General features: G+C 30.9%; 1 protein-coding gene across 1 annotated transcript; it reads right to left on the bottom strand.

The window, feature by feature from the left end:
- Positions 1 to 378: 378 nt before the first annotated feature.
- LOC113399334 (probable peptidoglycan muropeptide transporter SLC46) lies at positions 379 to 25,570 on the bottom strand. The gene is made up of 5 exons (XM_026638439.2): positions 24,329 to 25,570; positions 14,974 to 15,075; positions 5,961 to 6,182; positions 3,104 to 3,260; positions 379 to 489 (listed from the first exon to the last, which is right to left on the bottom strand). The coding sequence occupies exons 1-5, from the start codon at positions 25,311 to 25,313 to the stop codon at positions 390 to 392; spliced, it is 1,566 nt and encodes a 521-aa protein (XP_026494224.1). The 5' UTR covers positions 25,314 to 25,570; the 3' UTR covers positions 379 to 389.
- Between the last annotated feature and the right edge of the window lie 1,450 nt (positions 25,571 to 27,020).

Genomic DNA, 27,020 nt, shown 5'->3' on the forward strand with positions numbered 1-27,020 from the left:
TTTCGAAAGTGGGTGTTAAATCGAAGCTACTCTTTTTCGCGGAGAAAAGACACGCCTGTGTTTTGGAAGGGTTGAACTGGACAAGATTGGCGTCACCCCAATCGGACACCCACTGCAATGTCACATTCACCCGTTCAATCATGGACTCTCTCAAGGACCGTATTTTCTCTGTTTTATTGTAAGTTAAATCTTATATATAAATTGTTTAAAAAAATCACTAATGAGAACTAAACTTGCGTACATATAACGTTGTGATAAAATTTAAATTTATTTGAACAAAACAATATTATATAGCAATATATTAAAGTTAATATGACAACAAAAAAACTCTGTAATGAAGTTTCTGTGATGTGACTTTAAAATAATTTTAGTCGATAGTTTTTAAATATTCAGAATCTAGAAACTTCGTTTGTTCTCGCATATTCTTCTTTCTTTCTGGGGTCAGTGACCATGTCTCTGTTTCTCTGCTTTACTAGCACGTAAATATTTCTGTGAAAAGAAAGATAATACAATGTTTAACAAATAAAAAAAATCAAGATTTTGTAAAATTCCTTTCGTTAAAAATGGAAAGAGAACTATTTTGCCCCGGAGTTAGGTTATGTTAGAACAAAAAATAATTTGGGCTATCACGACATTGTAAATTGATTACGATAATATTATTTTGGTAGATGTTAATTTAATGTTGTCTGTGAAGTAAATTAATTTCATACAATTTGTAGTATATATATTATACATCTAAAAGTATATATTTATCACCAACAATCAGTTGAGAGTATCATTTTTTCAGTGTCGTATTTTATTTAATTGAATAAAACAAAAACAAAACTGATGATCAAGTGTTGATAGCATCAGTTTTGTTTTTTTAATTTAATTTATTTTCATGACGAATTTTACTGTCCTCACTATAAGTAGGTGATAAAACTTGTTTATGTTGCTCAAACCGACTATCACATATTTTGTGCACAAAATATGTAAATGTTACCTATATTATCTATATATGGGTGTTTAAAAAAAGGAAATAAATAAAAGTGAAACTCGATAACGGGTTTCGGACAATAATCGTATTTAATCTTTAATCTGAAATAAAGAAGTTTGATTATGTTTCTTAATTTTTATTAGCGATGAACGGGCACAGTGCAAAAATAAAACGTTAATACTTTTTGGAAATTGGTATAAGTTTCTTTTTTTATAAATTATAGCTTCTTATATTTTTTTTAAAGTATGTTAATATGATTTCATAATAACAAATTAACATTTAAATGACCCTGTTTATTTTTTTATTTTTTTATTAGAAACGATTTAAGAGAAAAAATATTTTAAATTAATAACATTAATTTTAAGTGAATGAATATATGAATATTTTTGAAAATAATTTGTATAGATTAAGTATATTAAAACCAAACATAAGCCAGTACTTCTTAAAAAAAATGCTTACGTCATCTTCATAATAAAAGATTATGAAGGTTGGATTATTACATTCGGTCTGATTCGAAAGATATATTTAATTTGGCATTAAACGTGTTTATTGAAATTCTTAGATTATATTTATATCCAGATAGAGTGTCGCACTACAAAAGAAACTAAAACAAGCGATCCAACTGCATTACTTTGCGTGCATGACAGCTACGCTTGAAACTTGCCAAATGTCATACTACTTTACGAGTGTGCGATTATTTAATGGAAAACTGTTCGTCACTATTTTTTGTCGACTCGACCTCAGCTTTGACATACTGTCTAAATATATTATAATAAATAATTAATCAACGGAAACGATAATAATCATTTCGTCTGTGAGTGCATCAAACGGTAACCACTGTGACGTTAATGCGAAAAACTATGTATAGTATCGTGGTTATTTTTACATTAACAGCCTTTAAATTTACCACTGCTGGGCTAAGACCTTTTTGAGAAGAAGGTTTGGAGCATTAACTGCCGAACACGAGATGAATTATTAACACAAATAAAGCAAATGAAAATTCAGTGGCGCTTGCCCGAGTTTCAACCCGTAATCGGTTAATATGCGTTCTAACCACTGGGGCATCTCGGCTCTCATCTCATCGCAGTTATAGTATACATATATGTTTGACCTTCTCAATTTTTATTAGATTTAATATGCAGCCTTCAATTTTATTCTGTGACTCTTGATATTCATTCAGATATGTGAAGATGATTGGTTGCCAGTGTGTGGGGGTAAGACCAATTCTAGATATGATATATAATTTTTATATTTTACCACAATTTTATTTTAATGTCATATTGGAAGACTTGCAAATGAGCCACCTTTTGTTAGCTGGTCACCACTGCTCATAGTATGGTCATGGTACTATAAGATATATTAATCATTTCTCATATTATCAATACGCCACCAACTTTAGAAACTAAGTTATGTCCCTTGTGTCTGTAGTAACGCCGACTCAAGCCGGAACACGATAATACTAAGCATTATAATAAGTATTATTATTAGATTATATAAAACGCAACTAGGTAGGAATTCCATCATATCGAGATTATCATTGTTATAAATCACCATCAGTATTAAAGTAAAAGATTTATACGTATGTTTAATTTAACGATAGTCGCAATTCAGTCGAAAAATAAAGAATTTTATTGGTGCTCAATTCTAATCATATGGTTTATCTTATTGGTCTTATTAATTATTATTTATTATATAATGGTTTAAAAAATGTATTATATTTTTTATTTTTTATTTTGGATGTGATATTGTATCTACTGTTGGTTGTCCTAATGAAAATAAAATAAAGTATTGCTGTTTTGCGGTAGAATATATGATACCTTTTCAGAAAGGCTTGCATAAAGGCTTACTACCAATATAATATAATGAGTCAACGACTCATTACATTTTATTATATATAACTTTGTTCATAAAAGAAAATTTAAGGAAATTGTAATACGTAGCGTAAACACAATCACAAAAAAAGATTATTTCGTGTTGAGCCAAAAATGTGTTTCCATATTGACACGGATTAAGTCGCAGGCGTAATCAAAATATACATCTTAAGCCCTCACCGGGCTGTTTTTACTGTTAATATGTATTTTCCTTGTATCGTTCGTTTTGTTCTCATTGAATGTGTGTTATACTTACGTGAATAAAGCCAAGGCTACGAGTGTGAGTGCCGCGTCGAATATGTAAAATGCGCCCGGGAAGGACTCAATCGTTTGTATATATATGAAGCTGGAGGCCGGCATGTAAATTGAAGGCGCTATGGCTTCCATTACTCCCATAACTGAGCTGAGTTTAGCTGGAAGAATAAATAAAGATATACATTTATTAAACAAGTTTACATATCGTATTCATTTGGCGTAAATCTGTAAATGGATTACTACAGGACTTTGGCTTCTTTCTACTAAATTTTAAGGTAAGTAGAGTGTACTTCACTACGCTGCTCCAATTTGGGTTGATGGATAAATATGTGGAAGATTTCCATCATCAAAATTCAGTTATGCTCGACTGGTTTTGAACCCGCAATCGGTTAAGACACGTTCATCATTTTCTAACTAAAGGGCCATATCGGCTCATTTAACGTTATCAACACAATTTTTTATTGACGTTTTTGTAAGATTCGCAGACAATTTCTTACACTTACAATACACTGCCATTTACGAGAGCTAATCTGGTATTAGGTATATGCGTGATTATACTGGTTAACTTAATCTTAAACGGAACCCAGTGATTAAAAGTATCCTTGATTCACGTTCAAGAGATATCGATTACTAATAAGAAAATAAATATTTTATTCACGAACGGTTCATTATGACGTCATAGAGAGAAAATTATATTGCAATGCATGGTTTTATTCAGGAGTTGTGTGATTTTAAGCACTAACCTGCTTATCGATAACTGTTCTGTAGTATATATTCACGTACATGAAACTAATGTAAATAAGGGCAGGTACACAACGAGTGCATTCGCGTGTTATGTAATAAAAAGGAATACAATTACATAGATTACATAGAGAACCAAAGCTTGGTAATCAAGTGTCGTTCTATTTGTCTGTGGTCTTCTGCTAAAAGGGCCAATACAAATAATCATTACTTCTGGTGATACAGAATAGAAACAGTTGACGTATGTTGGTTGCTTTATAAAACATATGCCTTTTTGAGTACTATTGTCATGAGTAATGTTAAACTTATGCCCTTTTAGCTTCGGGCCACATAAATTATTACATTTTATTTAAAAGAAGCTTACATATATATATATATATATATATATAAATATATTAAATGTTTACAAAAAAATCAACAACAGTAAGCTGTATAGGAACCACTAACTCATCGATTATTCTAGCATGGAACAAGAGTATTTTGTGGATTATATTCTAGTTTGAATGACATAACGTAAAAGTTCCTAAGGTAAGCAGTACCATCAGGCGGTCTATAAACCCATCTTAGTTTCTTATATTAAATAAATCAAAATTAAAAATTACTTTATTCAAGTAGGCTTGACAAACTATATTAAGTAAAGCTACCCTTTCGGAATGTAGATTCTACCGAGAAGAACCGGCAAAAAACTCAGTAGTTACTCTTTTTCGACATCTAAAAATACAGTCATGCTAATTAAATTACATATGTATGTTATATATCCTGCCTGGAGGTCAACAAGCATTAACTCAACCGTTTTTTTATCATCTATACAATCTTGTATCGAATAATATGCCTTCTTTACTAATGTCTTTTTTAGAAATGATTTGATTTTATGAAACAGAAAAGTAAGGTAAAAAATACTAATATATAAAAGCTATTTCACAAGCCTCTTTGCTATTATATGATATCTTGATTATTACGAGGAAATAATTTTCGCTAAGATTTATATGTAAATATAACTCTTAGTAAGCCACATTTGTAATGATGCGTCGGTTGCGTAAAGTTACGTGAATGCGGTTGGGATTTAACGAGAAATAAACTAAGTTAGTGTAGGATATAAATTATGTAGGACTAGTTATTGCCCGCGGGTTTGCTCACGTTTTAGAGATCGGTCGTCAAGTATTAAGTACAGAATAGGTTCTTTCCTGCAGTTTAAGCTTGATTCGTACCAAATTGCATCAAATTCGATTCAGTGATTGGGTCGTCAAGAGCAACAGATATACAGAGAGAGTTACTTTCGCATATATAATATTAGTATAGACTAGCAGTCCGTGCCGATTTCATATTGGTAAAATGAAAATTTTATCCAGAGATTCTTAATCAGCAAGAGATTAAAAGTCATGACTGGTATCACGGAACCTCGCCGGTTGAGTGGCTTATGAATCCAAAGGTGAGATCTGAGTTAAAATCCAAAAAATATTCTTTTATTAAATTCTAGAGAGACTTTTTATTAACTTTATATTTTTAATATAAATATGAAGGTGATTTTTAAATCAAAGTAAGGAAATAGTTTTGTTCCAGCTCTGACGTAATCGAATTTTATAAAAAAATGTCGCAGCAATTTAAGTAACGTCTGTACCAAAGGTTGTCGATTCGATTTCCGTTCTTGACTTGTATTTTTATATGTCGTAAGTGGATTTATCGCCGTTTGGATGGGGTTTGTTTCCTATGACGTGAACGATGTACGGATTTTCTTGGTCAATGATTGTACAGTTATTTTTATCGTACTCGCAACTTTATTGGCGCCATATCAGACATAATATTCTACTTTATTAAATAATTATTTTAAAACTATATAAAATAAAATATATTAAATACTAACTATTTGTATCGTTTCGTACGGGTTAATAACGTAACAAAGAACAAAGATCATATAAATCATATAAATAACCCTCAAAGTCATTGGGCTAAAAATCCCCTGTGTCCATATTTACATTGGCTTACTCAAATTTCAAAGCAATATAGAGTATTGTTGTCTAGTTAAAATATCTCATGAGTCAGTGGTACTTCTGAGAAAATAAATATAGCCCATATTACAAGCTAACGCGTTCCTTATATCAAAAATGTGAAATGCTTACCAACTTCTTCTGTAGCTACACTTTTCGTTGCAATCGACCTGACAGCAGTAAGTCCAGTGTGACTGAAGATGTTAAAGAGAGGGGCAGAATAGAACCAAGCTCGTGTCGGTGCGAGGGCGAAAACCAGACATCCAGCTATCCTGCTCACACCCGCAAGACCACCAATAACGCTATCTTGCGTGTGTAACTTCTTGCATAGTACTGTTATGCAGAAGAATGTACCTATTGAAAAAAAAAAAACGAGATTAAGTTGGGTAATATTTTTAAATTAAAAAAGATCTATCACTAGTTAATAATTATTATACAACCTGTGTAAGGTTTTGTACCTCTTTTAAGACCTCGACATATACATACGACCTTGTGCAAGCTCGTCTGGGTAGGTATCAGCTATTGAACACATATTGTAAGGCCAAACATCAATACTCTATATTTTTGTAATGGATTTGAAGGGAGAGTGACTCAATGTATGAAATTCTCGATGATACGAGCAATACGCATAATAATAATATTCCAATCTATACTGCTATATAAATCTGTAGTCTCTGTCTGTACACTCAATTTTTTTGTCCATTTCGTCGTAAATATTTGTATTATAACCGACTGACATCAGTTTGACCATTTTTTTAATTTTGTCTGTCTGTCTGTATGTCCGGCTATAACTTAAGAACGGTTGAACCGATCTTTATAAAAATTGGTATATAGTACGAATATGTGATTGCGCAAATGATAGGCTATTGTATATAACGCGGATAAACCCCATGGAAGCTATAACACAAGGGTCTTCATTACTCGAATTCCTCTTATTCCTAATAAACATACTTTTGAATTTAAACGCATTCCAGTAGGAATATGTTTAGCAATGACGATAAATAGATCACAAAGACTTAAAGAAAACTGCTGGATTTGTTCTGAGAATAAATTGTTTTTAACATGGGCAGTTATATGTACCACTGTCTCGAGTAAGCTCACCTGTAAAATATGTATTATCCCCCAACGGAACAACATGAAATGTCATTTATACCGAGGCATTTAATTGAAATTGAAAAAAAAAATTAAAATATCTGATATATAATTAATTTTGTGAATTCTAAAAACAAAAACAAAAACAAAAACAAATGAATAATGAGTTCATTTTCTAACCAATAAAAATGAAAGACTATAATTGAAACAAAAGAAGTCAAATGAATGTCATATTCAAATTAAATTAAAACGACTAACCAATAAAAGTAAGAATCATTGAAACAATCTGAATTGAGCGCCTGTTTAAAATTTTATTAAGAAGAAAAATGTGTGTGTGTTCGCTGATCGTGTATTTGAATGCGAGAATTGGTCACATACGGTCAATAGTCAAACCATAGGTAAGCTTAAATAAACATGAGTTATGAAAATTGAAAATATTTTCATCGCTTAAAACATTATCGTTGATATATTAATGAAATTATTATATGATGAACATTTTGAGAAAAGAGCCAAAAAAATCGGTTGGATATTGTACAAGTGTAAAAATTTCTATAACAGTAGGACGGTATCACGAAGGCATCGGTTATTATGAAGGTGTCTTTAATTCAAAGGGAAAAAAAGCGTTAGAAGAAGTGAGAAAGGTATTTAATTAAAATTTTGTTAATAACTTGATTGGATAATGTTTTGTAATTATTATTTTTGTTTTGTTTTGCACGAATGTTTAGTATTTATTTTCTCGATAGAGATCTTTAATTGATGCCATCTACAACATTTTTAATTAATTTGGAGAAAAGCGTGAATATATTGAAGAAGCAGAAGATCGCATTATGAGAAAAGAAAAACAAAGGCAGTGGATTTTGAAACATAACTATGACCCTTTATCTTATATGGAAGTTACGGAAGATATTAATTTAACGTAATTGACTTTCAATCCAAGGACAGCAAGATATATTAATCAGAAGAAGATCAGAGCTAGAAGAATTTTCTCAACTTAATTTTTTCTCATCTTATGAGAGAATACAAAAATGAGTAAAAAAATTATAAATTCCAAAATAGATTTTAATTCTAAGCATACTTTTAAAATTTGAATTCTTAACAAATATTGATATTTTATTGTTCTTTAATTTGATTTTTGACTAAATGTAATTAATATTAAATGTAATTAATATAAAAAGTAATTAATATTACTAACTTAATTTCAATTTATTTATTTATTTTATCGAATTAATTTATAAATATTTAATAATTTCAAATTGTTTGCATAATTGTTTTTTTTGAAAATCTCAATTTTCGTAGCGGGAAGTTAAAAAGTATTCTCAAAAATAAATTCCACTCTTCTGAAGTCGATTGCAGAACGTACTTTGTTTTTATTTGTAAACTGAATAAAGTTCTTTTATAAAAACAGTTCACTATCTGTTTATCTGCCATTCGTGAAAAATTATACTTGATTCGGCATTACTTTTGTCATTTAAATTATAATTTTAAAACATGCTGAACGTGCGACGTTCTCCCTTTTATCAACAAGGAGCATCTTAATCGTATGTGTAAATGTTTTCTTGAATTATTCTTTCAATCTTCATGTAATTGATAAATTATTTTTTGAATAACTGATTTTTCGGTCAAGTTGTTAATGTCACTGGTCATGTGGATTATTTATTTACACCGTATTTTTGTTTCTCCATCCGAAATATAGATGGCCACACCCACTTCATCAAGGTTCGTGATGAACTTAAAGTTCTTGGCATGCTCATCCAGCTCCACGAAGTATGTTTTTATGTTGTTCTGCGAGGGCGCAAGAATTAAATTCTTCCACTGGTCAACATTTCCTTTTAAATTTTATTTTCTGTTGTTTTTGTATTTAGATTTTTGAAATTTCACATGCCATGTATTTTTATGGAAACTGTGTCGAGCTGGACCATTACATTTTGCGTTTCTACTTCCGTGTTTTCAACGTAGAAAATATTGAACGAGTGACAATTGAGGTGGAGTCAGAGGCCGATTAAGTTTGTAGCGAAAATTAAATTTCTTTTTTAATTTGATGTTCCTGTTATTAATTTTATTATTATCACTATTAATTATTATTTTATTATCTTATATGTTTAATAAATATATGCAAAAAGTATAGCTTAATGACTAATTTTCAATACATTTTTACAGCTAACAGCTGTTAGGAATAAGAGGAATTCGAGTAATGAAGACCCTTTTGTTATAGCTTCCATGAGGTTTATCCGCATTATATATAGTCTAATATTTATTTACGCAATCACACATTCTTACTATATACCAATTTTACAGCAGTCAAACAGACAAAAATTTCAAAAATGGTAAAACTGATGTCAGTCGGTTATAATGCAAATATTTATGACGAAATTTGACAAAAAAATTGAGCATTGATACAAGCAATCAAAGCCGCCTAAAGAATTATAACAAAGATGATGGGATAAAATTAATGTGTTTTTCAATACTTGGAGTGCACGTATCGGAAGAGATTCTGATCCATACGTGTTCACTAAACTTGCAGTGTAAAAATATCAATCCGCGTTCTTGCCATAATGTTTCCTTACTAGCCTATTTATTATTATCAAATATCTGCTGTGAGATAAAAAAAATCGATTGAAGAGAAATCTGGCCTAGACAATATACTGAGAATTTTATGACAGGAAATTCAGTAACTGGTAATGGGCCGCTTATTTAAATTAACCAATAAATAAACGTCGCTGAGTGCGAGATAAATCACCTCAGCTTTAAGTCCTTTTGTTAAGTTACACGTGTCTGTCTTCTTTTAAATCTTCCTAGGCTCAATACCTAACAAAAACCGGGCAAGTGTAAGTCGGAATCACGCACTGAGAATTCCGTACAACCAGACGGATTACAACGAATTTACGGTTTTCTGATTTTTCCTATGTTACAAGATTAATTGCCAAATTTCATAATTCTAGATACTCTATAGGTTTTGATTCCCTTTGTGAATTTATAGGATCTCTATATCATATAGGATCTCTATATAATATCTATATATATATAACATAACAAGTCCCGACTGACTGATTCATCGAGCGTAAACTATTTAAGTTAGGGCCTTGAAATTTAATGAGTAGGATCGTTTTATTGAGTAGACACCTACTAAGAAAGGAATTTTGGAAACTCAACCCCTAATGGGTTCAATAGTAGGAGGTGAACATTTTTATGGAAGTACGTGATTTTTTAAGTTAGGAATATAAAACTTCATTATTGAGATACTGATTAAAAATGTATACGTATTTAAGTGTTTCTGGAATTTTTTATCCCTAAAGGAGTGAAATAAGGATTGAAAGTTTGTAGGGAATACCGTCATTTTTTTAAGTTAGAAATATGAAACTTTATTTTTGGGATACTGATTAAAAATAAGTAGATACGTATTTAAGCATTTCTGGATATTCTAGCCCTAAGAGGGTAATTAGGGGTTGACATTTCGTTTACAGGTTAGTCTGTAAGTCCGTCATTTTTTAAATTAGAAGCTGAAACTTTATTTTTGAGCTACTGATTAAAAATTAGAAGATAAGTATTTAAGCTTTTCTAAATATTCTACCCTAAGGGGTGAAATACACACATAGTACCAATATTCAACTTCCACGCGAGCAAAGCTGCGGGCAACAGCTAGATATATTATATAACACTACTTGACGTGTAACTTTTGTATGGAATAGGTGCTCTGTAAAAATCGATCTAGTTACACGGAGATGTTACTTAGTTACCGCGTTCACAAGACCTCGTACAATTTCTTTTATTTAATTTTATTTTATTCACTTTAAAGCTAAAGTTTAGTGTGTTTTCCTTAATGAACAAACCTTACCACTTTCTGTCATTTTACGATTGTGTCCAGCGGTTTTTCGAAATTGTTCTTACAGAACAAGATTGTTCAATCGTTTCGAAATCTGATTGGATCGAATCGTCACTTTAAACGCGGTTTTAAAATTTTATGACCAATAACTTCCAAATTTTATGAATATTGCATTTATTTATTAAATCCCCTTTTAATAATACGTATAACGTTTTAGTAATTATATAAAACGTATAATAATTTAGACTTTGTTTATTACATTTAATGGTTTAAAAACAAGATCGAAACAATTTTTGCTTGATCATTATTTTGTAATATTAAAAATACTTTTCGAAGTTTAACGAATATTTTAGTTTCACACATTGTGCACAGATATTTAAAGGTTAATATACTCATCAATATAGTATAATATTACAACTTTAAATTAAAATAAATATAATGAAATGCAAAACCAATTAGAAGCAAGTTATTAATTTGTTATTTTTAATATAGCAAAATCGACACACCAAAATGACTTATATTCATTTACCTAAATATGTAACTTAATTGGTGGAGTTGTGACTAATGAGTTGCCTGTTTTTCTCAATTGAATTTACATTCCAAACCGGATAGGCTTAAATTTAATTTAATACGGTAACGTATACCTGAGTGTAAAAAGTTAAACAAGAGCCTCTTTCGATCAAATTTGTTTTGCTTTTGAATATTTTGATAGCAGCTATAAATTGTCAACTAATAAAAAAAATTGGAAAAACTAAAACACGACGAAAAAACAAACAAAATCTTTCTCAAAACAAAATCCTTTTTTTTTATTAATTAAAATTAAACGACACTGAGAAACATAGTCATTCGCAACATTCTACGTTAACAACAACAAAAAAAATAAACAATGATTTCAATTAGTTTTTGGACTATTTTGATGTTTTCTTACGATTCTTAAACCATTTTTGAAAAATACAGAATTCTAACAAAACTATCTTGATTCTGTGAACTGAGAAGACTATATAATATAATAAAACAATTAATTCCGATATAAGGCGACAAAATGTTTTCGATCGTAAAGCACAGAGATGATCCACGAGTCGTCCAATAAATAGTGTTATTATGCTTATTTTGATAATAACAAGCTTTAAACTATTTGATAATATTTGAACTAATTGCGTCATTATCATTTAAATTTCGACGTATTTAGTCTTTGATAGCTATTATATAACATAACTGCAATTAAGAAACAAGAGGTCGGGTCAGTATTTTAATATCACCGTTTTAAAATAATTTTATATTGCGCATGCGTTTCTTTATCAATACAGAGGAGATAACAGTTATGATTATAGAAAAAGAAGTGCGCAAAAAAAAAATATTAAAAAAAGTATATCAAAAAGCAATGTAATTATTTTTATAAACGCATTTACGGTTATTATTTGGTTTTACACAAAACGCTAAGGTTTTTGACAAGAAGGCGGCAAATGTTGGCAACCTAACAGTACGACGCTATTTCCGTCAATTGGTACCAACTGTATGAAATATAAACCATACCTTACACCTTAAATGCGCCGTCAATTACGTGATTTAAGATGGTATATTCATTGGTCTGTAATTACACTGGCTCACTCTTCTTTAAATCAGATCACAGTTATGTAATCTATTTACGTTTAGTGGTTGAATGTGTGTTTACCCACACAAAAAAAGCCCTTAATTTGTTTAAATAGAAATATGCTTATTTGACTGATTATTATATGGATTCGAATCTTTCGATTGTGTTCATAATATATGGTACTAAATATAAATTTATATGGAACATATAGATACAAATAACTATTATTATATAGCTGAATAAATTATATTATGTCAAATTATTTGTATCTACGATACATTTATTGAATACGGGTATGTTTCGAGAATATAAAAAAGGAAAATAAATATGTCACATGTTAACCATACTATGTGCATCATGTGCATTGAAATAACATGGTGGAATATGCTCTAAACTTTCTCCGCTAAAAGAAAAGCCTTTGCTCTAAAACGGAGTACCTGCATCTGTTTCATTATCATTCGTTCATTCTTATCTTATTTTTGATATATTAAAATAAATAAATTAATAAATACTTTATCAATAATTGCAAATTTTCATCTGGAATCCGTATAACGGATCATTTGCAATTAATTAAAAACAATTTGTTTTTATGTTGTCTGTACGATAAAACTTGAATTCTACGTGTTGGGTTTTATTGAGGTTTTTAAAAAAAACAAAATATGCTGAAGTTTTTTGTACCGCCACGTATCTATACTTTACTTTACTATATTGCAGTTTATATGATTTTATTTTATTGTTAAGAGACTTACGTTTAATGGTTGGTATTGATGCATTATAAGATGGCTCGCATTTGCCTAATAAATATTATATGATAAAAGGCCAGAAAAGACAGACACCGGAATGATATTCTACATATTGTCTGTGACTTATAAGAAACGAGGAACAAAACGCTTCTTTAGAATGGGTGAAATATCGATGACATAGAGATTCTAACCGAGATAATCACCAGTATAAGAGACGCAATATCTTACATTTTAATATGATTTTTGATACTTCACGGAGGGCAATATTTGTCTGTTGACTGGTAAAAATAAAATCATTGGTATGTTGTGGTAAATTGAATGAAAAAAAGAATACTTTAACGAATTCAATGTATTTTCCTTATTTATATAGGTTGAATAACTTGAGAACTTTAGATATTTTTAATCTTATTTTTTTATGATTTAAAGCGCTCACTTTTCCTTGTTTAAAAGCGGTCTCGGATGATCAGAATATAAAATAGACATTTAAGAATGCGTAAATTGCTAATATAAAAAATCGAAAAAATACGCCTATATGAATGTTGATATAAGGCTAATCACAAAAACACAAAATATTATTCTGGTTTTACATCACAATCGTATTCACGAATACAACTAAATCTAATACGCTTTTAAAAATGAAACTATTGTTACGTCTATTCATTTCCATAATTATCTAACTAATACAACTTATATAATTTGAAAAGAAACACGAGAACTATATTTATCGAAAATAAATATGATTTGAAGCCAAGATGTTTTAGATGGTAGAAGCCGTAATACTGTTATTAAGGCTTCTACCATCTTCAAGCGAAATCATTTAGATGACCACAATGCCAAACGCCCTATTAAAAAGATCCATCTCAAACCCACGTCTTGCTACAAGTACAATAGTAAAGGTCAGCTGATCTGTCATCCCTGTAACAGAACGCTTAAAAACAAATGTGGCTTTTCAAACAACCTTCGCTCGCAACACACTAGCCAAATTCGCCATTTTCGGACACGTCAAGGAGGACATCATAGGCACCAGCTACATAACATTACCAAACGATGTCGGGGTTGCTAAATATTTCTTATAAAGCCAATGTCTATGGGTGGTGATGACTAAAAAAAAAGTGGCCCAATTGTCAGTCTTCTTCATAATACAATAACAACAGCTGAAATCGAATTGAGGATCTAATTTGAGTTATAAATTATAGGATAAAAAATTTAAATTTGTTTGTGAAATACCTTCTGGATAAACTCTCGCTTGATTGAGTTGGAAATTTGCTACAAACAGACTGGAGGTTATGATATATTGAAATAATGCATTAATGTGCATTAGTATTAGTGACGATCGTGCTTACAAGATATCTTAGTGTGCGTGAGACGACTTATGTAAGAAAAAAGACAACATAAAAGTGCAAATCAGATTATAATTCTTAATGTACGCCTATAATTTAACATGGAGGAGCGCGGCTTCATGAATAACCAGATATATTTTATCCGTTATAGCTAGACGGTAAACCAGACTGAAAATAAATGGTCCAACTATTTTGGAATAGATATTTGTGTTGATTGATTTTTTGATTAACTTGAAACATAGATTGATTTGGATGCTTTCAAAAATAGAAGGTTCTTTAAAGATCTTGTTCGAGATTGCAGTTAATAAACACGCCTAAGGTATTCTAATGCAATTCAGCTTTCACTAAAGTGATTCGACGCTTATAGGTATTAATAAAGGCACGATTTTCGATGCTCTCGAGATTTATTACGTATTAAATTCTTGTTAACAATTAATTGATATTTGTCATTTGATATAATCACTGTGGTTTGTGCATTGATTGGCTCTTCGGAGACAACGCAGTCATAATTGTACCACCTAAGATGTAATCATAGTTTGTCTATACAAATAATGCTTACCTAATAATCCGAGGACAATGTTGATAGTTCCATAAACGCTGTACTCCACTTCGTTAAAGTTGAACTTCCTTATCGCATATAAATAGCTGACTTGTGAATCGCCTGTAAAAAATACGTTTTTATTAAAAATTGTAAGAGGGAAGCAGCTGTTCGTATGGCCCGTAATTTGAATTTGTGTCCAATAATTTAAAACAAAAACGTCTATTTCCTACACGATGTTCTCTTGTCTCAAATTATTATCAAATAACAATTTGCATTTCGTTTTATAATCGAATCAATAATATATGTCAGTATTTACTTTTACTTTTAATATATAAAATTTGATGCGAATACGGATACGAAGCTATATTTGTCGATCCATTTTGATTCACAACACAATCTGATTTTCAGTAGTATTAATAGGTCAGTTGGTCATGACGTCTTGTCTGATCCTTGGACAAAAAAAAATAAGATTCAATATAATGCTAAATTATAATAATAATTATTGTAAGTTCAGAGAAGGGTGAAGTTTCTACGTTGTAATATCTTCGCCACAACAAAGCTACAATATCTCGATATTGACGTTTCTATTAGGAACACATATATAAATAACCGATATTAATAAAAGAGTTCATAAATATTCATGCATTTATACGACGCAATGCACAAAAAAAGATAATTGGCAGACATTATTACTTCAAAAGCTCGTTAGATATAAAAACCGATTTTAAATGTTATTTTCGACAAATTAATATTAACCCAATAATTACGATTTATGTTCGCAATTAGCGCTTCGTTAAAATATCTCTAGAAGAAATACGTGATTATTTATTTAAAATATTTTCTGTATTTGAATTATTTATATTTCAATAAAAATTTGTTTTTCATAGCCTACAAATTATAATTGATGATTATTAAGTCGGTATTAAAATGACGCTTTGAATATGAAAATGATTTCTTTGTGGACATTTAATAAGCTAATTGAAAACGATTAAATTGTAATTCTAATGGACTAATTATATTTTTATAAAATAAATTATAGTATTGTTCTTTAATAAAGTCCTTGTGTTCTAAATATAATTATATAATTAGCTTAAAACATTGGTAAACGATTACAATACCTTATTTTAAATATTAAACAATGAAAGTATTTTTTTACTTTGATCTAAAAGTAAATTTAAGAAACGGGAATCAGCTTTGCCACGGTAAGTTCTTAATGAATTTTCACCACCATAGCTAACTTTAAGGGTCAACTAATTTTTAGCCAACTGCGCCAGAGATAATCACTGTAGTTCAGATGTATGTACGCAAGCACAATTAAATAAACCCTTACTGTCATAATCCGAGAGAGAGCTTAGGCGCAGTACCAAAGAATTTATTCTTCCCTACGGTGTATACACTTTCAAACTCATGGTTACTACTGAGATTTTATCATTGAATAACCTAATAATTGGTCCGATCCCATATTAACTTAAGACCTCGGGATTCGCAGGTTCAAATCTTGAAATAATAGGATATTATAAGCAAACCTTTTCGTTAGTTTTTATTTTCCTACTAGCATTTACAAATATTGTTCCATTTAATTCTCAATTCTATGGAGTTGAAATAGTCATTTTATTGTAAAATAACTTACAACTTAAGGAACATTTCAGTTTTGAAGTACACTCTGCAGTTCTTCTGGCAGCTGGTTTCGCCGATTTTACCAGGGAAGCCAGTCAATATTGTACAATCTTTAAAGATTTGGTAATTTTAACGCGTATAATTGACAATAATTTAAATTATTGACATCGTTAATTATATTTATAACTATACTTTATGTAAGTATTAACATTTATAACATAAGTTCCTTGATTGAAAGAAAAAGGAAGGAACTGTTCCTTGATGGAGCCGAGATGGCGTGTGGATTTAATTATTATGTGCTTAATTTGTGTTTGTAATTCATCTCGTGCTTGGCGATGAAGGAAAACATCGTGAGGAAACCTGCATGTGGCTAACGAAATTCTGCCACATGTGTATTCCACCAACCCGCATTGAAGCAGGGTGGTGGAATATGCTCCAAACCTTCTCCTCAAAAGGAGAGGAGGCCTTAGCCCAGCAGTGAGAAATTTACTGGCTGTTAATGTGTTCCTTGATGGAAAATTCAACCGAACAGGAATTTAAAGTGTTGTGATATGTAGTATGTTTACAGATCTCTGCAAATAAGTGCTTTTTGTAAATTGTCAAAATCTTTATGATATTCTCATTATATGACTACAGTGAAAATTGGTATAATTTACGAATATATATTTTCACCACTAATCATAGTCTACGCATACATAAGCTACTATCAAATACTTTTATTTGCTTGCTTTAATAAAAAAGATAATTGTTATCTATTTAAGACCTATAAAAATACTAACTGATAAAGTATGTTGCTATAAATGTGTGTATGATGATGTATGAGAACTACATGGGAACCTTCACTAAGACACGCATATTTTAAGTAAAATATATCGCCCTTAATTGGAAACTTTGTTTAACAGGCGATTAGTTAAATACTGAGATGTCGATATTGATTTGACATTATAAAGAACACAATTTTATTTTGTTTAGCCACTCGCTAAACGACGTTTTTAAGTAAGAAATCTGTACTTAATATTATAAAGAGGTAAAATTAAAAAAAAATGTTAAGAGCTATGATCCGATTCTAAAAAAAAAAATATTTTTGTTGAATGCTACATCATTCCTGAGTGCTATAGATTATAAATTATTTTATTGTTAACATATCATTTTCTTTATTATTAAATGGTTTCCATGCGAAGTCGCCAGTATTTATTATAGAAGCAGCAAGTTTTGTATAAAAAACTGACCGGCAAAGGGAAATTTTAAAAATTATTTGTACTTCCAATCAACCTTCTTACTGGCAATACAAATTATTCTTAAGTAAAAATAACAGGCTGTAAATGTACAGGCTGGTACTTTTTATTTATGTAAAATTTGTAACACACTTTTGTGGGTTACAGTGAGTTACAAAATTTTCTAAAAGCCTTAGCCTATCAGTTAGGAATTCCACTGCTTCTCAAACGCTCTTCCTTTGAGAAGGTTCGGAGCTAATTCCATACCTTTGTAGTGGCAATATAATTGATGATTGAGTGTTTACAACCGACCTGTGTAGGTAACACAGCACTGTTGTACAAGAGCTACCAAGTTATCTTTGGATCTAATATAATATTCCAAGGTCGTATTTAATTTCGACGTGTAACGCAAGCGCTTTAAATTTTGCTTTGTTTATATAAATATTTTCATACTGTGAGATAGTGTCGTAAGGACTAAGCAATTTTGTCTTGATATATATTTAATTTGATATATTATTTAATTTAACGTGTCCTTGATAAGTGTAAATCATTCATTATGTGTATGTCAACATAAAGTAAACAACAGTCAAATATCTTATGTTAACATATAATTTGTCTTAATGTAAACAAATGTTTACATTGACAACAATTTAATAGCGAACTCGGGGTCCCTTTGTCAATTTTTGTTACGGGTAATTAAAGCAAATATTTTTTTAAAAAAACTAAAAAATTAGGTACATTTGTATTCATAATAATCTGTATTCCGTCATCGACTTCTACGACTTCGAGATCTACCTTAAAGGCAGATTTCGAAGACCTAGGATCAAATCTTCATCATAATGTTCTTAACTATTCCTCAAAACTTTTATTTGTAAAGAAATATTCAGTGGTACACCCCATTACCAAAGAAAGCACGTCATGCCAACTGTGATACGCCTAATCTTTCTCCGAATTCCTACGATTGCCGTTCCATCGCACAACGTAGGTGAGGGAATAAGTAATTGCCGTTTCATCGGGGGTTGGGGAATAAGGAGTGCACCTTTCAGCACACACTAATGCACTATAGTGTCATGCAGTATGTTGAGAACAGTCATTGTAGCCGAAACTTCTTAAAAGGATGTTATCATCATCATATACCATGCTCGAACATCTCCCCGAAGTTATACAAATAGACGTAACTAAATAGTTCTATAAATTTGGATGTAAGCAGTAATCTACAACAGTACAGTAATTTACAAATATAATATTTACATATTATTATGAATAAACATATATAATATGTAAATGTAACTGGCTTAATATATTGGTTCTATATTTTATAAACTAGATTTGTGAAAGTCTTGCGATGTTTTAAGACGTTAGTCGTTCTCAAAGTACAAAATTTATATGGAATCTGAAGGCAAATCAGCGTCGACAAAGTGCTTCTCGGAAATAGGCATTACAAGTTTACTTTGATTAAGTAAAAATTTTAAAAGATTTTGGTTTACGAACAATTTATATTGAAAAATATTTATACCTGTTTACTTTTTAGCAGACGTTTTAGTATATAAATGGCTGGTATATTGCAAAAGCCATTATATCAAAATTAGTGACATTAGAATTTCATCACAGGACTGTATTTTAAATACAAAATAAGTACCTAGGAGATTTTCAGCTGTGCTTGCTCAATTTTCCACCGTCTTCAGTAAATAAACACTTCTCGTTTTCACCGCGTTATGTCAGTCCAGGCCATGTCTCCGTTAGATTGTAAAATTATCAACGGTGCATATTGTTTTTAGCATAACGGGCAAATTTTAGTTACATTATAAACTGGAAGATCAAATTTACATGCGAATATATACCTACAATACTATATATTTATACATAATTTACAATCTGTCTAAATTTATAATAAACAGCGTTACTAATAAATAACGGTTCTTACAAGTTTAGTCTACATAACTTGTTTTATTAATTGAACAAATATATAACATATTACACGAAAACCCCTAAAAGTTTTGAAGTGTTATTTCATAAGCTATATTAATATAACTTATGTATGTTAAGTTGAAACAATCACAAGCCAGGTACACGTAAGTACTTTATAAAAGTATGTTCTAGAATAATGATTAGTACATATCAACTGACTAAAATGCCTCGAAAACTCAAATATATGAGACACTTATTTCAAGGAAACTTTACCGTCTGTTGAGTTTGCCTAAGATTGGCTGTTCAATTTCAATAGAATATAATTCCGGGAGTGTGCTCAAAACCTCTTTCATATTTTTCTTAGTACACGATCTCACAATACCCTTAAGCTAGAAGGCGACATAAAGGTCTCAATTCTATCGTCGTTGATATTCTTTTTAATATTTATTTATAACTAGTTTTTGCCCGCGACTTTGCCAGTGGCTTACGGATGGTCGTTAGTTTTAGGTATAAAAAGTCCTTCTTTGGGGTTTAAGTTTGCTCCTCTCCGAATTCCATCAAAATCAGTTCTGTGGTTTAACTTTGAAAGTGTAAACATGCCTAACAGACAGAGTTACTTTCGCATTTATAGTATTAGTATAGTTAGATAGACGGATTGATGTTGTATGATATATTAGTCATTACTTGTTTTACCTGTGCGCCACTAATCTTGGGAATCACTGGCTCTACTAAGTAGATCTTACGATAGACTAAGTAATAAGTGAGTACCCACCTAGACGGACTTACACAAATACCACTAAGTGATTTGTTTCTTCTGTTTTTATGTGTACATCTAAAGAGCCAATTTCTTGAGTAGCTCCTATTTCGATCGTTTATAACTTGGATATTCTCAATATACAAGGCAATAGATATTTGATTGGTAAGTACGCTTACGTAAACAATTTTAGTACGTTTCTCAGGTACGGTTTTGTTTGTATATGAAACATAATCATGACGAATGCATTTGAATAAACTTTATTTTGAGTTTAATTTTGAGCCACCTTTTTATTTTAGATTTAATACATTTTAGACATTACAGAACCGGTTTGATTGGTCAAATCTATCAACAGATTCCCGTTATTACTAGCTAATTGGTTGCAATATGACCAAGTACGATCTGGTTGGCATTTATTAAGCAACATGCCTTGATTGCCTCGAATGTAACGAAGGGTTATACGAACTACTATCGCTTTAAGTTTAATAATGGTGTGTTTCCATTGATACAGTTGTAATATATTTGCAAAGGTTTGCATTTTTCTCAAAAATAAATATCAGTTTCAATTAAATTAACTCTGTTATAATTTTATTGCCACCATAATTACAAAAACTTGTCAAGCATTTGATCTCGGATCTGTAAATGGGCTACCTGATGGTATGCGGTCATCACTGCCCATTTACGTTGGCGCCGTTAGAAATTTCAACCATAACTATTGCGCCACCAACATAGGCAATTTAGATGTAATATCCCTTGTACCTGTAGTTACACTGGCTCGGTCATATTTCAAACCGGAACACAAGAATACAAAACAATGTGGCTTGGCTCTAGAATATCCGATGAATGGATGGTACCTACACAGACATGCTGCCCACCAAGCCCTACCACTACATATAATATCTCAATTCAGTTAAAATTAATGATCGTGTTGTTAACAATTTCACCTATCAACTGCTCGTAAAATAAAAACAATGATTGATTTTTAATATTGTCTAGGTAATTTATTAACACAGTTTTGAGTTCATAGCGACGCTCAGACTATTTTCTCGAGACATTAAATAAATTCAAATATAATATCAACAAATATTAACTGATAAGTTATTATAATAAATGTCTGTTGCTGACCTACCATATTAGGTTAACCTACCCGAACATTAAGATAAATCAATTTGGTACACAGAGGATGCATGTATACATTTTTATTAATAGACATCGTGATATGCATTATTATAGTAAAATAATAATAATAATATTAAATTCATAAATAATTGTGTTCATTGTTAACCTAGAAATAATATACAATACTTAATTATATAGTTCGACGTCATGAAAAAAAAAACATTTTATAATTTATGGTGCCATAAATTCTGTTACTTTTTTAATGTCATTATATTCTTCTTTGACAGAACATATTTGGAGTTTTACTAAGTAAGTAACGCTGTGCAATTGAATGACTGTTTCTGTATATGTATAAGTATCTTAGCAAAAATCAAAACCTTTTCGCACATAAACACTAATGAAAATTGTAAGCAGACCATCGCTCGTTTTCGATCATGGTACTTAAAGGTTTTTTTTGTTACTCATCACTTGCAACGTTCAATTGTTGCCGTGGCTTTGTTTTTATTGTCATGTGAGCCAAGTTAATGGCACGACCGTTATTGTTAGCCGCATTCTTCCATTTATTAGTTCTATATCATATTTCAAGTTTAATGTGAATGATTCGTGGTTAATATTAGTTGACTGTTTAATTTTATTTTTTTATGATTTCATACAAATTCCCTTAACTTTAATTTCCTATCTATCAAACTAGAGTAATATATTATTATGATGTATTTAAAAAAGTCTAAACTTAAAAAATCTATACGTATATTTGTATATTATTCGAGCTTGAGATGGCCCAGGGTTAGAACGCGTGCATCTTAACCGATGATTTCGGGTTCAAACCCAGGCAATCATAACTGAATTTTCATGTGCTTAATTTATAATTTATCTCGTGCCCGGTGGTGAAGGAATATGAATATGTGTATCCACCAACCCACATTGGAGCAGCGTGGTGGAATATACTCCAAACCTTCTCCTCAAAGGGAGATGAGGCCTTAGGCCAGCAGTGAGAAATTTACAGGCTGTTAATGTTGTATGTTATTCATCTTATTACCTCATTGGTCTAGTTGATAACCTAGAAGGATGTAAATCCTTTAAACTGTCGTGTCGAATTATGAGTGTAAGTTAAGCCCTTTAATATCTGTAGAGTTGGCTGTTATCCATAAAGAATCGCCAATATTTTCAGTGATACAAATAAAATCAAATTGTACTAATAAAATTAAGTATGCCTGTTAAATTATTTTTTTATATAAAAACTACCGGTACTTATGATAAAAACTAAAATGCATGTAATTCGCTGAATTTAAACCAATTATTATGAGCATGGGTCAGTTTGCTTTATCACACTTTCCGACTTATACTTTATAAAAATATTGAATACGTAATATAACACGCGATAAAATAAATTGCGCGTTTTTTTTTTGTCAATTATAAACCTCAACACTTTAGTAATCGAACGGTAGAAGGGCCGCTGGCGATTCGAAGGTCGCAGGTTTAATTGACCCTTGGATGTAAAGTACATCCATCGGAGAATAATATTAGTTGACTATGGCCCTGCGTACAAAATATAAAACAAAATTCTTTGTCACGTCAAATATCTAAGGTTATTGAACCGATTTGGATAACATTAGATATTAAACATTCCAAAAGAAATTAAAATTAACTCACTGATAAGAACATACATGTTAGTTCAAGTGAACCTTTATTATCAAGATATTCGTTCAGTACTCAGAGTTGATTATTTAAAAAAAAAAGGAATTAATTAAAATGTACATTAATGCAAGTTTAAATTTAAGATTTAATGTATGCAATCGTTATAACGATTCACATTAAAATTCAAGGTTTTTAGCAAAGTTAAATAAAAGTTATTAAAAAGATAAAAGTAATGCACGATACCACAATACCTTGAAACGTTTAGTCGTCATGAATATGGTAATTTTAAATTGTATTTAATGCACAAATATTCAAATATTGTCTATTCAATAATAGAATCACCGTTTATCAAGTTTAAATATTTATAATATAATTGTTTAATTTATGTATAATTTTTGTAATGTTATTTTACCATTTCTTTCATTGATTATTTTATTCGAGTACTTATTATTAATCTCTAGAATAAATTTAAATATTTAGAATATAATTGTATAATTTATGTTCATTTTTTTTTTACTGTTGATTTGTAATTTCATTTATTGATTTAATTCTATGTTCTCAGTTCAAATCGGCGGATTTTTTGATTACTAAACATGGAAACACTAGGAAATGCTGTTGCGTGTTAAAATAGTAGTTTACCTCAATCGTTTGAGTGGAACGACCTAAATGCAGTCATACATATTAGATTTTTCTACAGACATTAATGAGTTACAAGTCCTATGAAAAACAAAATGGTTCACAATCAATTAAGTTTATATTGTCTTCATTTAACATTTTTTTTTATATATTTGATGATAAGAAACGTTCATTGCCAGCTTAACCGTTTTCTTAAAGATTTTTATCTGAAATGTTTATATTTTCAAGACTAAAGTTATTTGTGCATTTAATCCAGCCTTTGAACTAATCACCGAAAGGTCTCTGGCCGAAGCGCGTACATTACCCACTTACGTCATAATATGATAATACTGTCACTGCGTGTTCTCTTTCATCTCAAATAACCAAAACTAAATGTTAAAAACAGTAAATCACTCGTGTCTTGCACGGACATCATATTTCTGTAATTTAGATCGACCAGAGAATATTTCTAAATAACTACTAATATACAAAATTATAAATATTCACTTACCATACAGCGGTCCGACCATTAGAATGTATAAAATGATTACTGATAGTATCTGCTTCCTCATACCGAACGCACGTGGTCTAATTGCCACTAAAACAGTCTTAGCGACCATTCCAAATACTTCTTGAAACACTTTTTTCAAATGATTTTGTTTTTCACCTTGAACGGACGTTTTGTCTTCATCTGGCGGTAGAACATCTTGTAGTCGTAACATTCCATATATAAATGTAACTGTATACAAACAAATTAACACAGAGAACACGCCATAATATCCGAGCGCGCGTAATAATATTCCACTCAGAGCAGTTCCCGTGGGTGTCCCTAAACTAACACATATCGTCACAAGTCCTAAGCGAAACGTTCTATTTTCAACTGTAGTCCTGTCCGACATAAAACTATACATACCCATAAATATAATAATATAACTACCACTAAACGCGGCTGGTAATGCCTCTATCAAAGCAGTCGCGGTCAATGATAGTTCATAAAAATAGTACGTAGCGAAAAGTAAACCAATATTCGCTGTAATTTCTCCTAAGAATGGTATTAATATACATATCTTTCTTTTCTTCGTCTTATCACTCCACGCGCCAATAAAAAGCACCATCACAGCTGGTATGCTCGTCTGAAGAGGAAACTTCCAGGCCACCACTGTAGCCACGAGCGATTGCACCTGATTCAGCTCCAATCCAAGTCCGGTGGTATTCCTATCTCTTATACGATCACATATTTCATCACCGAAGTTGAAATTTACGCGGCAAGATTTTTCCAAGTGCATGTTCTGAACGGCAAGCGACGATAACCCCGTACATAGCATGTAAACAAACAAGCATGGCTCGACGGTCGTCTCACGAAATAAATACTTAATCTGTTTCAATAGATATTTCGATTTCTTTCTCCAGGTTTCCTTTTCGATTTTATCTGTCAGCCGTATATTAGATTTCGTGAGATCGATTGTGCTACAGATATCAACGGTGCTTGCAGTCATATTAAGCGACACTAAAAGTGAGAGTTAGTAAAAGTGGAGGCACTGTTTGTTATTTGAACCACGCACAGCAATACGGTTAGCATGCGGCGCAGGCGACCGATAGTGACTATTTAATCCGTTTCTTTCCGACAGACGTTTCCAAAAACCAGAGTTGTTAATGTCAGGTTGTAAAAGCAATCGCGATATGGGAGAGCGACGAGACGGGCGAGCCGCTCGCATCTCGGTTACTACGATACAGGGTCTTACCATACTCGACGACTCTTTTAATAAATGGCTTATTATCTGAGCACCTTGAGTTACGCATCACCCAACATTGTTTCGAACGTCTAGTCGAGTAACGAACAAACATGTGTGAGTGTTTATACAACTGCACAATATTAAAGTACATATCGCGTTTATCGAAAGTGAACCGTCAAGTTTTAAAAATTCCTTTTAATAAATATTAATTCAGTGACCCTAAAATGAAACAGCGATCGACTTTCTTTATTTTCTCTTTTAATAATATTCTAAAAAATAAATTTAGAAATGCCTACATGTACATGTACCTAAGAACTAATTATTATTTTATTATAAAAGAATAAAAACATATTAAAATAATACGGTTTTAAAAATGCAAAATTTATTTTAAATATATTTTACATATTCAGATAAATTGTTATTTTGCTTTACTTCATATCTGTAGCAAAGGAAACGATTTTTTAAACACCAATAACCTGTTCTTGAAATATGTGTTTTTGAAACAAATGCACGTACATTTTATGTAGATATGGAGTTATTCACGAGTTGTAACATTTTATAACCAACTTTACGGAGAACATTGATATGAAAAGTAGCGTTTCATGTCTTTAAGTTACGATAATCTTACAATGGTTTTAAGTATGGACTACATTATATTTTTTCTTTATATTTGGATTGATACACACAATAACTCTGGTTAAAAATATAAATAGTGGCTTCGCGTGGTTTTACCCGCGTTAAACATTTCTGCTCCGATCCCGTTGCAACGAGATTTTCTTTTTATTTAGACTTATTTCTGTAAACTTTTTTAATACATGTTATTTTTAAATTAGTCTCTTTTTTTAAAATCCACCGGTTGGCGTTTTCACTCTTCAGCTTTTCCAATCCCATCGGTATTTCCTAAAAGCTCCAATGCAATCTGCATTGATACATGTGTAGGCAGGATTTCGTCCGTCACATACAGCTTTCCTTAAGATACTTTGCCTAACCGTCGAGTATGAGATAAATATAAAATTTAGTGGTGCTTGTCTGGGTTCGAATTCACAATTATCTCTTAAGATTCAGATGTTTTAATCACTGGGCCACCTCTGCTCATAGATGACCAAGCACGGACAGATGAATTTACGGTACCTCGAAATCAAACAAATGGAACCGTTAAGTGACGTCACCTACGACTTTTTTCATTATATCTAAGTATGTCGAGTTACAGCTAATACCGAACACAACTGAGTATACAATACAATAAAAGCGTCCAGCTTTCCATAGTTTAATATTATTATAAATAACTAACAAAATTAATCTCAAACCTATCACAAATATAAATGAAACATCGAAATTTGGCAAAAAGTAAAGTAAATTAGTAGTATTTATTCCATTCGAGAGTAAAAGAAATAAACTCATCATATCTAATTAAATGTTGAATTAGTCTCCAGTATAATGTGTATTCACATTTGATATAATTTGTACCAT

This window comes from Vanessa tameamea, chromosome 18, assembly GCF_037043105.1.
Source record: "Vanessa tameamea isolate UH-Manoa-2023 chromosome 18, ilVanTame1 primary haplotype, whole genome shotgun sequence".
NCBI classification, from domain to species: Eukaryota; Metazoa; Arthropoda; class Insecta; order Lepidoptera; family Nymphalidae; genus Vanessa; species Vanessa tameamea.

Excerpts from the sequence above, each read along its gene's own strand:
- LOC113399334 (XM_026638439.2), bottom strand. The coding sequence starts at position 25,313 with ATGACTGCAAGCACCGTTGATATCTGTAGCACAATCGATCTCACGAAA. Across the intron at positions 15,076-24,328 it reads AATGGTCGGACCGCTGTATG|GCGATTCACAAGTCAGCTAT; the intron begins GTAAGTGAATAT and ends TATTTTTTACAG. Across the intron at positions 3,261-5,960 it reads TGTAGCTACAGAAGAAGTTG|CTAAACTCAGCTCAGTTATG; the intron begins GTAAGCATTTCA and ends TTATTCTTCCAG.